This window comes from Triticum aestivum, chromosome 1A (genome assembly GCF_018294505.1).
Source record: "Triticum aestivum cultivar Chinese Spring chromosome 1A, IWGSC CS RefSeq v2.1, whole genome shotgun sequence".
NCBI classification, from domain to species: Eukaryota; Viridiplantae; Streptophyta; class Magnoliopsida; order Poales; family Poaceae; genus Triticum; species Triticum aestivum.
Genome location: NC_057794.1, coordinates 364,454,363 through 364,466,894, shown reverse-complemented (window position 1 = coordinate 364,466,894; position 12,532 = coordinate 364,454,363). Strand labels below are relative to the sequence as shown.

The 12,532-nt window shown below is 50.0% G+C and overlaps 1 protein-coding gene across 1 annotated transcript; it reads left to right on the top strand.

Annotated features, from left to right (window-relative positions):
- The first annotated feature begins 1,953 nt into the window (after window positions 1–1,953).
- Window positions 1,954–3,173, top strand: LOC123051214 (probable E3 ubiquitin-protein ligase ATL44). Its single transcript, XM_044474029.1, has one exon. It carries the CDS (start codon window positions 2,091–2,093, stop codon window positions 2,838–2,840), a length of 750 nt encoding a protein of 249 aa, XP_044329964.1. The 5' UTR covers window positions 1,954–2,090; the 3' UTR covers window positions 2,841–3,173.
- The last annotated feature ends 9,359 nt before the right edge of the window (window positions 3,174–12,532 follow it).

The following is a 12,532-nucleotide window of genomic DNA, read 5'->3' as shown; positions in this document are numbered from 1 at the left end:
AACCGGCCAGCCCATCCGTGGACAGCATATGGGCTGGGCTGGGCTGTGCACCCGTTGAATCGTTGCCAGCTATAAGTAAGTGGAGAGGAAGCAACGAAGAGGGTATCCAGTGGATCACGAACGGTGGCGGCGGCTTCCTTTCCTTCTTTCTCTCGCTCTCCATTCCTGTACTCTAGCCAGAGCTTGTAATTCGCACTTGTATCTCGAATTCCCCTGTGCATGTAATAGATCGAGAGAGTATGTACCAGTACCCTAACACCATCGCCTTTGGGCTGCTGAACACGAGCCCAGGGACGAGGCTCGTGGTCATAAAGAACCTCAGGGTCTGCGGCGACTGCCATGACGCCATCAAGTACATGTCGAAGATCGCCGACAGGGAAATCGTGGTGCGAGACGCCAAACGCTTCCACCATTTCAAGGACGGAGCCTGCTCCTGTGGCGATTACTGGTGAATGGTGTCTCGCGACACAACCTGTCCGTTGTCCACCAGCTCCGTCTTTGCTTGGTCTCAAATCTGTATGCCGCTGCCATGAACTAGGACAAGGTCGTGCGGAAGCTAATGAAGCCTGGGTGTAGCTCGATAGAGATACGCGGAGTCTACTGACTGACGTGAACCAGCATATAGGTGAGTGCCAGTTCCAGTTGTCCTGTGCAACTGCAAACACAGTGATTATGAAACCGTGATGGGATGGTTACGTTTCAGAAATTTGAACGAAGGCTCTAGATCTTTTTCATGCTTCTCGGAGATTTGATACCATAGGGAGGACAAGCAGAATAACTGTGCAAACGTCTCTCATCAGTCATTGTCTGCTGAAATAATTGTTACCCGAGTGCAGTACCACAAGTCCACACATGCACTGCGTCTGCGTCGTCACCCCTGTTGAAATCGTCGCCAGAGTCGTAGGCGACCGTACCTCTGAATACATGACGCAGCGGTCGGTCGTCGAGGTCGTCGAGGTTTACGGCACCACGACTCTACCACCACCAACGCCAGTACCGATCGCGACGTCAACACCGGCCGTGCTCGGCGCGCCATCCCGAGCCTTCGACGCACCGTCGTCGGTCTACGCACCGGCCTCGCGATCGTTTCATTTTCCACCGCCCCGGACGGGAGGCGCGTCGCGTCGTGGTAGTGCCCCGTCGGCGAGCGTGGCCGTCGCCGTCCGAGCGGCCGCGGGCGTCTCTTGCCGTGGGGGCGGGGGAGGCGACTCGAAGCGTGGCGAAGTTTTGCTTTGCCTTGCCTTGCCTTGTCTTGCTTTTCTCCCGGGGCTCGTCTCGTGGACTCATCGTGATCGCCAGTAGTACGAATCTTGACGAGGGGAGGGGGTCCAGATAACGCTGGACGGACTTTCGTGGCGTTCGTTCGAGCTGCTAGTGGTTGAGGAACGCTTGCTTCTGAAGGAGTAGGAGTGGCGGGTCGGACGGACCTGCCCCATGTGGGAGCATGGCAATGCCGCTCGCTGTTCGAGACTGCTAGGCCATAGCTATAGCGCCTCGACTATTGGCAGTTGAGCATCCGCTGCTCATGATTGGGATCATTTTTCCGCTTGATCGTGGAGCTGCTTTGGCCCTCTTCGTTGACCTGCCGGTGAGTGGAAACTGGCCGGCGTCTGCACGACGCGGAATGTCGCGTCCGACGACAGCGAAACTTCTTTCTTTAGAAGATCAATCAGGGATCGCCTCCCCGGTTCCATTTCATTGCAGAACGAACACGCATCATCCATCTACCCTACTCCATCCACAGCGAAGGCGTTTTCTTTTCTTATATAAAGCTCCGGAGGAAATGTCTCTGAATCTGCACCCAAAGTAAATCTTAATCTCTCCCAAAAATAAAATGCAAAATCTTAATCTCTAATTATCCTGGCGCGTCCACGTGGGCCTTTTGGGATTGTCCAGCTGGTCGACGATACCGGCCCCCAACCCGCGGGAAATCGCCACGGGAGCTTCGCTACGACGCTTACCCGCCCGCCATTAACAATCGCAACCTGCCAACACCACCACCCCCCCTTTCGCTTCTCTCGCGTCTCGCCACAACTTTAATTTTGCGGAAAAGGCCCCCTCCAACTACCGGCGCTGGACGAACGTGGGCGATGCTCCGGCCATCGCCGTACCCGTCGCGGCGTCTCCTCCAGAGCGGCGACCCCAGCCGCATACCGGGCATCCCCCCGGCCGATCCGCCCGCCGGCGTCAGCTCAGATGTCGTCGTCATCCTCGCCGCCCTGCTCTGCGCGCTCATCTGCGTAGTCGGCCTCGCCGCCGTCGCGCGGTGCGCGCGCTCCCGCCGCAACGCCAACGCCCACGCCAACCCCTCCTCGCCGTCCGGCAGCCCGGCCCACGCCCTGGCGGCCTTCGGCGGGGGCGGCGGCGGGCATAACCATGGTACCACAACTACTACGACGACAGGCGCGTCCGGGGGCAGCGTGACGACCACCAGCAAGGGGCTCAAGAAGAAGGCGCTCAAGGCGCTGCCGAAGCTGGCGTACGCGGACGCGGTGGCCGCGGCGGCGGCGGCGAGGGGCGCCGTGGCGGGGGGCGAGGAGGAGGAGGGGCAGGACGGGATCCTCGCGGAGTGCGCCATCTGCCTGACGGAGTTCGGCGAGCGGGAGGAGGTGCGCGTGATGCCGCAGTGCGGCCACGGGTTCCACGTCGACTGCGTCGACACCTGGCTGCGCTCCAACTCCTCCTGCCCGTCCTGCCGCCGCCCCATCGTCCTCGACGACCCCGCGCCGCCCAAGCGGTGCCGCAAGTGCGAGGAGACCATCCTGGAGGCCGTCATCGCCTCCTCGTCGTCGTCGGCCGGCGGCAGCCGCGGCGGCGGCCGTGGGGGATTCTTGCCGTAGTAGCAGTAGAAGAGCCGTCATGTCCCCTGGCGGGTGGGTCCAGGTCGGTGTGGGTAGTTGAGCTGCTCCTTTCTGCTGCTGGCCCACGCTGCAGTACTACCGCAGTGAAGTTTTTCTTCTCAAGAAATGGAAGGGAGAATAATTAGAGCTGTGATGTGAACGTGACTCTTTTCTGCAACCTTTTTCGCCCTGCACTTGCGCTGCTGCTCCAGTACGTATGGATGTGGGGAACATGACATCAGATTTGTAAAGAGCGTGCGTGGTCTCGTGTAAAAATATACTATTTGTACTGCAATAGCTTGCTCAAAAGAGGCAAAGAAAAAACATTTTACATGTGGATCCGGCAAGCTAGAAATATGCAGCTCGTGTCTGAAAATCTGTTTGGTGTGGGCGATTTGGGTGGAAGTTGTGGAGTAATGGCAGTTATGAAATACCCCCTCCGTAAATTAATATAAGAGCATTTAAACTAATACTTTTATAAAAGTGTTTAGATCACTAAAATAGTGATATAAACACTCTTATATTAGTTTGCAGAGGGAGTACTTCCAATATGAAGAAATATGTAGAAGTCGACAATGGCATGAAAATGTTTCAGGTATGGAGAGAGAAATCAATAATCCTAGACGTAGGGGCCTGTTACAGGATTGTTACAGAACTTTTCTTAAATCTCTCTGCCCCCTAATTTCCCATCGGGTGGCCGGCCTCACTCTCCTTCCTCCGAATCCCCCTTTGCCATGTCACCGTGTAATAATCCCAGTCCGTACTTGCCTATATGTGTAGCAAAGCCCGAGAGAAATAGACGAAAGATGTGGAGTAATGGCATGTATGAATATCAAACTTCTCGTACGGAGAAACATGTAGAAGTTGACAATGGCATGAAGATCTTTTTGGTGTTGAGAGAGACATAGGTGGAAGTTGTCGAGCAATGACACGTATGAAATATCAAACTTCTGATATGGAGAAATGCGTCGAAGGCGACAAAGGCACTTACAGTGACAGGGAGATCACACTAACTTTGGAATACTTAGACCATATGTCGCTACATATGCATAAAGAGTGTGTTACCTGCAGCCCTCCGAGCACGTCTAGTGGATGAAAGTAAAACTGGTTGGTTGATCATGCGAGGCGCTAGCCCCTACGGCACACAAAACTAAGTATCCCCTTTGTAAATTAATATAAGATCTTTCAAATAACTAAAATAGTGATATAAAGATCTTATATTAGTTTACAGAGAGAGTATCTCATTGTAACGCCCTCGATGCGGCTATAGCTCCCACGTGTCGAGGCACGACTTAGAGGCGTAACCGCATTGAAAGCAATGTCGTAAGTTAGGCAATCTTTACAACATCCCATGTAATATAGATAATAAAAGGGGAGATACATAATTGGCTTACACTCGCCACGTCAATCAAAGTACATAAATATCATTACATCAATCAAACACTCATGGCCCGACTACGACGTCAAAATGAAAGATAAACCCAACATGCGACACGGTCCCGATCGCCCCAACTGGGCACCACTACTGATCATCACGGAAAGACACGTAATATCGGCGTGAGTCCTCGTCGAACTCCCACTTGAGCTCAAGCGCGTCATCCGGAACGGAATCATCAGGCCCTGCATCTGGTTTGGAGGTAATCTGTGAGCCACAGGGACTCAGCAATCTCGCACCCTCACGATCAAGACTATTTAAGTTTATAGGTAAGGCAAGGTAAAATATGTGGAGCTGCAGCAAGCGACTAGCATATATGATGGCTAACCTGTTCGCAAAAGAGAGCGAGAAGAGAGGGCAAAGCGCGAACGAATAACTAGAGAACAACCTGCGGCAAGCATTACTCCAACACCGTGTACACTTCCCGGACTCCGCCGAGAAGAGACCATCACGGTAACTCACACAGTTGATTTATTTTAATTAAGTTAAGGTTCAAGTTATCTATAACCGGACATTAACAAATTCCCATCTGCCCATAACCGCGGGCATGACTTTCGAAAGTTCAAATCCCTGCAGGGGAGTCCCAACTTAGCCCATGACAAGCTCTCACGATCAACGAAGGAATAGACCTTCTCCCGAGATATTCCGATCAGGCTCGGTATCCCGGTTCTACAAGACACTTCGACAAGTTAAAACAAATCCAGCAACACCGCACGAATGTCCCGACAAATCCCGATAGGAGCTGCACATATCTCGTTCTCAGAGCACACTCAGATTGTCCTAGGTACGGGTAGGCCAGCCCAGAGTTGCCGCTGGTGGCCACCGGCAGCTGACAGGTGGACCAACACTCAAAGGAGCACTGGCCCGGGGGGGTTTAAATAAGATGACCCTCGAGCTCCGGAAACCCAAGGGAAAAAGAGGCTAGGTGGCAAATGACAAAACCAAGGTTGGGCATTGCTGGAAAAGTTTTAATCAAGGCGAACTATCAAGGGGTTCCCATTATCACCCAACCGCGTAAGGAACGCAAAAATCCGGGAACATAACACCGATATGACGGAAACTAGGGCGGCAAGAGTGGAACAAAACACTAGGCGAGAGGCCGAGCCTTCCATCCTTTACCAAGTATATAGATGCATTAAGATAATAAGATAATATAATGATATACCAACAAGTAAATAATGTTCCAACAAGGAACGGTCTCCAATCTTCACCTGCAACTAGCAACGCTATAAGAGGGGCCGAGCAAAGCGGTAACATAGCCAATCAACGGTTTGCTAGGACATGGTGGGTTAGAGGTTTGACATGGCAATTTGGGAGGCATGATAAGCAAGTGATAGGCATCGTAGCATAGGCATAGCAAAAGAGCGAGCATCTAGCAAAGCAAAGATAGTAGCGATTTCGAGGGTATGATCATCTTGCCTGCAAAGTTGTCAGAGTTGACTGGATCCTCGAAAGCAAACTCAACGGGCTCCTCATTAGAGAACTTGTCTCCCGGCTCTACCCAAACAAGACAAACAAGCAACAAGGACACAGTCAACCACGTGCAAACTCAAACAACATGATGCAAAGATGGTATGCTATGCGGGATGCAATATGCGATGCATATGCAAGATTTGACAAGGAATGCGTGAACCTGGCCTCAACTTGGAAAACTAAATGTGCCACTAGAAAGATGAGATGAAATCGCTTGAAAACGATATAAAGAACACCGGAATCGGAGTTACGGTTTGGGAATGGCAGGCAATTCAAATATGACCACGTTCTGCGATTTAGAGCAAGTAGCCATCTAAATGCAACAAGATGAACATGCTACAGCACCCAAACATGGCAGGGATCCATTCATGATGCTTAACCAAAGGCTAGCACTAACCTACGGCCAATTCATCCATTAACAGGTTCAAACAAGTATGACAAAAATGCATTTGGTAAACAGATTTCAGAATTAGTGAAATTAACACTTGTCTGGAATTTCAGATCAGGTAGCACACTTTGGAGCATGAAAACTATATGCTACAGGACCTGAACATGGCAAAGTAAAGCTTGGCATGGAGCTACTCAAAGAGCTTAACAAAAGTCCCTTAGTGACCTTAAGCCAAAAGGGATCATAAAATACATTTGCAAGCATGTGAACATGGAAAAAACATAATCAGTTCCCAGACTTAGTGAAAACTGGAGCATGCAAAATCAGATATCAAGTAGGCATGTTTACGAGCTCGATGCACTCACTACAGAGCAAGTCATGACAATCTAAGCATGCACCCATGAAGAATACACCTTATACAAGCTAGACATGGCAAGAACAATAACATAGCATGCATGGATCAACTACAACATCCTCGGCAAAATCGCTAACAAGTAGACAATCTGCCCAGATTCACGAAATGACAAAAGTAGAGCTTGATTGACTCAAGCTAGGGTGCTCCATAATTGCAAACAAAGACATGGATGGATAGAGCACTACAAGATTAACAAAACATCCTTACTGATCATCCTCAAAAGAGGCATGAATCACTAGGAAACAACAAGAACATATGGCATATTGAGATAAACAGATCAAGGACTTGGTGGAAATGCTAAGTACCTGAAATCAGCATTAACGAATGCACCACTTTGCAAGCTTGTTCTAGTCACCACACACATCACAAAAATACATGGGTTGCACCTCTGGATAGATGGCAAAACATATAACAAAACTCATGAAGAGCTCAGGGGCATATCATGCAAACAATAATCATGGCAAAAATGAGAAATATCTAATTGGAGCAGCAGATCTGACAATTATCTCAAATAACACTCTTCTAACAGCATTTCGGGCATCAAGATGAACTCAAATGAAAATGACGCAATGAGATGAAATGATGTGCTCTCTGAGAAGAACATTTTGATATGCTATATGTCCAAAATGGAGCTACGGATGCAAAGTTACTACACGATGAATAAGGGCAAAATATCTAGGGTTTGAGGCAAAAAGTCAACCGAGACGTTTAGATCTGAGATTTGCACGCCTCCCGAGGATCGTCGTCGGACTTGCCGAAAAATGGAGTCGGCCACCGGAGAAAGCTCGCCGGAGACTCGGGGAGGCGGGGGCCGGGCCGGATCTCGCCGGATCCGGGGCCGGGCGGCACTAGGGAGAGGCGGCGGAGATGGGCGCCGGCGATGGGGTTCCGGGCGGCGGGGCGCGGCGCGGCTGACGAGGTCCGGGCGGCGGCCGGTAATGGCGCCGCGGCAACCGGGTGTGGTGAACGGCGTCGGACGCGGGGAAGAGGCGGCGAGGGGTGACGCTGGGAGGCCCGGGCCGCGTGGGCCGGCGATGGGCCGAGCGGGCCCGCGCGGAGTCGGCGGCGATGTGGTCTCCGCGGGGACACGTGGCGGCGCCCCATTGGTCGGCGGTGGCGGGCGGACTTCTTCCGGCCGGACTGGACGTGTCCGGCGTGGCTGAGGTGGTGGATCTAGGGTTTCGGGGGGGAAAGAGAAGGAGAAATTCGGAGGGGTCTTTAAATAGGCATAGAGGGAGCTAGGAGAGTCCAAATGAGGTGCGGTTTTCGGCCACGCGATCATGATCGAACGCTCTAGATGATGGAGAGGTTTTTGGTGGGTTTTGGGCCAACTTGGAGGGGTGTTGGGCTACAACACACACGAGGCCTTTTCGGTCCCTCGGTTAACCGTTGGAGCTTCAAACGAAGTTCAAATGGTACGAAACTTGACAGGCGGTCTACCGGTAGTAAACCAAGGCCGCTTGGCAAGTATCGGTCCAATCCGGAAATGTTTAAACCCCACGCATGAAAGAAAGGTAGAAATGACCACCGGAGGAGAACGGAGCGCCGGAATGCAAAACGGACAACGGGGAAAATGCTCGAATGCATGAGATGAACACGTATGAAAATGCAATGCACATGATGACATGATATGAGATGCATGACAACGATAACAACACACGGAGACAAAGACCCGAACCCGAGAAAATAAAATAACTTAACGCCGGAAACGACAAGAGTTGGAGTACATATTAGAAAAATCATATCCGGGGTGTTACAACACTCCACCACTACGAAAGGATCTCATCCCGAGATCTAGGACTGAAAGAACACCGGGTATTCAGAACGGAGGTGATCCTCACGTTCCAGGTAGCTTCACGGTCGGAATGGTGTGACCACTTGACTTTGAGGAATTTAATTGACTTGTTGCGAGTCTTGCGTTCAGTCTCTTCAAGAATAGCAATGGGGTGCTCACGATAAGATAGATCTTCTTGGAGCTCGATGTCCTCGAAGTTGACGGTGCAGTCAGGGGTCTTGAAGCACTTTCGGAGCTGAGAGACATGGAACACGTCATGCACTTGCAAAGTTTGAAGGAAGCTCGAGTTGATAGGCGAGATCGCCTCTCTTGCTGACGATCTTGAAAGGTCCCACGTATCTAGGGGCAAGCTTCCCTTTGATACCGAAGCGACGAGTACCTTTCATTGGAGAGACGCGGAGGTAAACATGATCTCCGATCTCGAAAGCCAAAGCGACGAGTAGCTCTTCTGGCGGGATTGGGCTGCTTTGAGGTTATCTCGAATGACTTTACACATTTCCTCTGCCTCTGTGATTAAGTCATTACCCAAAAGCTGACGTTCACCGGTTTCAGACCAGTTAAGAGGGGTACGACACTTCCTGCCATACAAAATTTCAAATGGGGCCTTGCCCGAACTTGCTTGAAAACTGTTGTTGTAGGAGAATTCAGCATAAGGAAGACAATCCTCCCACTTCATGCCGAAGGAGATCACACAAGCCCTAAGCATATCTTCAAGAATCTAATTGACACGCTTGACTTGACCGCTAGTTTGAGGATGGAAAGCTGTACTGAAGCGGATGTTGGTGCCCATGGCCTTCTGAAAAGAATCCCAAAACTTGGAGGTAAAGATGCTGCCACGGTCTGAAGAGATCACTTGAGGAATACCGTGCAGAGAGACAATACGAGAGGTATAGAGCTCCGCCAATTGAGCTGCAGTGATTGACTCTTTGATAGGCAGAAAGTGACCCACTTTAGTGAGTTTGTCGATGACAACGAATATAGCATCATTGCCACGTTTGGACTTTGGAAACCCAGTCACGAAGTCCATCTCAATGTGGTCGAACTTCTATTCTGGAATGGCAAGAGGTTGGAGGAGACCCGCTGGCCTTTGGTGTTCTGCATTCACTCTTCTGCAGACATCATACTCATTCACGAACTAAGCAATCTCGCGCTTCATTCGAGTCCACCAATAAGCCTGCTTGAGGTCCTGGTACATCTTCGTGCTCCCAGGGTGGATGGAGAGGAGAGAATTGTGAGCCTCATTCATGATCACTTTACGAAGGTCACCTTTGGGCACAACAATATGATCCTCGAAGAAAAGAGTATCCTTGTCATCAAGGCGGTAGCACTTGTACTTGGGTTGACTCTTGGCAATCCCAATCTTCACCTTTTTCACCATAGCATCAAGAAGCTGAGCTTGGCGAATCTGGTCTTCCAAGCTAGGAGAGACTTGAAGGTTGGTGAGGAAACCTTGAGGAACAACTTGCAGATTAAGTTTGCGGAAAGCTTCACAAAGCTCGGGTTGATAAGGCTTGAGAATCAGGCTGTTGCAATAAGCCTTCCTGCTCAATGCGTCAGCAATCACATTGGCCTTGCCTGGAGTATACTCGATACTCGGATTATACTCTTGAATCATTTCGACCCATCGAGTTTGCCTGAGGTTGAGATTAGGCTGAGTGAAGATGTACTTGAGACTCTTGTGGTAAGTGAAGATGTCCACTTTTCTTCCCAATAAGAGATGTCTCCAAGTCAAAAGAGCATGCACCACTGCTGCCAACTCGAGGTCATGAGTGGGGTAGTTCTTCTCATTGGGCTTCAAATGGCGAGAGGTATAAGCCACAACTTTCTTCTCTTGCATCAACACTGCGCCGAGACCTTGGAGAGAGGCATCACAAAAGACCTCGTATGGCTTGGATTCATCAGGCGGAGTTAGAACTGGAGCGGTGACCAATTTCTCTTTCAAAGTGTTGAAAGCAATGTCACACTCCGGAGACCAAACGTACTTGATGTGCTTCTGGAGAAGATTTGAGAGAGGCTTCGCTATCTTAGAAAAGTTTTCAACAAATCTTCGATAGTAGCTTGCGAGACCGAGGAAGCTACGGAGTTGCTTCACGTTCTGAGGTGGTTCCCAATTCACAATTGCAGACACCTTCTCAGGATTCACCGCAATGCCCTTGGCAGAGATGACATGCCCAAGATAAAGAACCTCATCGAGCCAAAATTCGCACTTGGAGAACTTGGCGTAGAACTTGTGTTCCCTGAGCTTATCGAGCACCAAACGCAAGTGCTTGGCATGATCTTCCTTGTTCTTCGAAAAGACTAGAATGCCGTCGAGATAGACCAAAATGAAGTCATTGGTGTAGGCGTTGAAGATGAAGTTCATCATGCGAGAGAAAGTCGGAGGAGCGTTGATGAGGCCAAAAGACATGACAGTGTATTCATATGAACCAAAGCTTGTCCTGAAAGCCGTCTTGGGAATATCTTGCTCGCAGATTCGAATCTGATGATAACCCATATGGAGATCAAGCTTGGAGAATACTTGGGCACCTTTGAGTTGTTCAAACAGCTCGTTGATGTTGGGAAGTGGGTATTTGTTCTTGATGGTCTTCTTGTTCAATGGACGGTAGTCAACACAGAGTCGGTCCGTTCCATCCTTCTTCTTCACAAAAAGAACACCACAACCCCACGGAGAAGAACTAGGTCGGATGAGACCCATACGCTCTTGAACATCGAGTTGCTTCTTCAGCTCCTTCAACTCTTCAGGTCCGTGCTTGTAAGGACGCTTGCACACAGGTTCCGTGCCAGGCTCAAGATCGATGACAAATTCAACTGGCTAGTGCGGAGGCATTCCTAGAAGCTCTTCTGGAAAGACGTCTTGATATTCGCAAATGACTGGGATTTGCGAGATGGCATCCAGTTCACCCTTGTCATTGAGAGAAAACAGACGGATAGTATCATCGCGAGCGGCAAAGACAATTACATCCTCAGACGAATGAGTCAATTGAATCTGCCTGGCTGCACAATCAAGCTGAGCCTTGTGCTTAGAAAGCCAATCCATTCCGAGAATAAGATCAATGTCCGAGTCACCAAGAACGTTTGGAGAAGACAAGAACTTATAGTCACCCAAAGTGATTGTAACATCCGGAGCACATACTCAAGATGTCATTTGACGGGCCGGAGAGACAATAGCCAACGGTTTCGACAATACTTGAGTAACAAAATCATGCTTAGATGCAAAAGGTCTCGACATGAAACAATGCGATGCACCAGTGTCAAAAAGAACTCTTGCAGGAATATCGTTAACAGGAAGGTTACCCATGATGACATATGACGAGTCCTCTGCCTGAGCTGCATTCATCAAGTTGACCTTGGCGTGCTTGGGGTTATGCTTGACCACAACTTTACTTGCCGATCTCACAGGAGGAGGAGGAGGGAGACACCTCTGATTGAAGCATTTGTTGGCATAGTGACCCTTCTATTGGCACTTGTTGCACGTGACCTCTGAAAGCGGATGGTGATACGGAGCACTCGATCTTGGAGCTTGAGATGAAGTCTTGTTCTGAAAGCTAGGGTTGGGTGGGTGGGAAGATCCACTGCCACCTTTGCTCTTCTGCTGATACGGCTGATGGAACGGAGGAGGAGGAAGCCAATACTTCTGCTGCTTGGCCACTTGAGTAGATGAAGAAGGAGTAGCATCTCTGACTTGCTTCTTAGAAGCATCACACCTCAGTTGAGCGGCCTCTTGCTTCAATGCCATGTTGTAGAACTCATCATACCTCAAGGGCTCAAAGAGAACAAGAGCTAGCTGAATTTCTTCTCTGAGACCACCCCTGAACTGGTATATCATGCTCTTCTCGTCGAGGACGTCCTGCTTAGCAAAGCGGGCGAGCTTCTGAAACAACTTGTTTGTAGTCATAAAAAGACAAAGAGCCTTGCTTCAGGTTGCGGAATTCCTCATGCTTGCTCTCAACCACACTCTGAGGAATATGATGAGCTTTGAAGTCTTGACGGAATTCATCCCAGGTAATCACACGGCCTCCTCTGGAATCCTTGTACTGCTGGAACCATTCTGCAGCTTGGTCTTTGAGTTGGAAGGAAGCGAACTGGACGAAGTCCTCAGGCCTGACGTTACTGCACTCGAAATGCTTGCACAGATCCACGAGCCAATCGTCAGCATCAGTTGCCTCAACACAATTGTTGAAAGTCT

Excerpts from the sequence above, each read along its gene's own strand:
- LOC123051214 (XM_044474029.1), top strand. The coding sequence starts at position 2,091 with ATGCTCCGGCCATCGCCGTACCCGTCGCGGCGTCTCCTCCAGAGCGGC.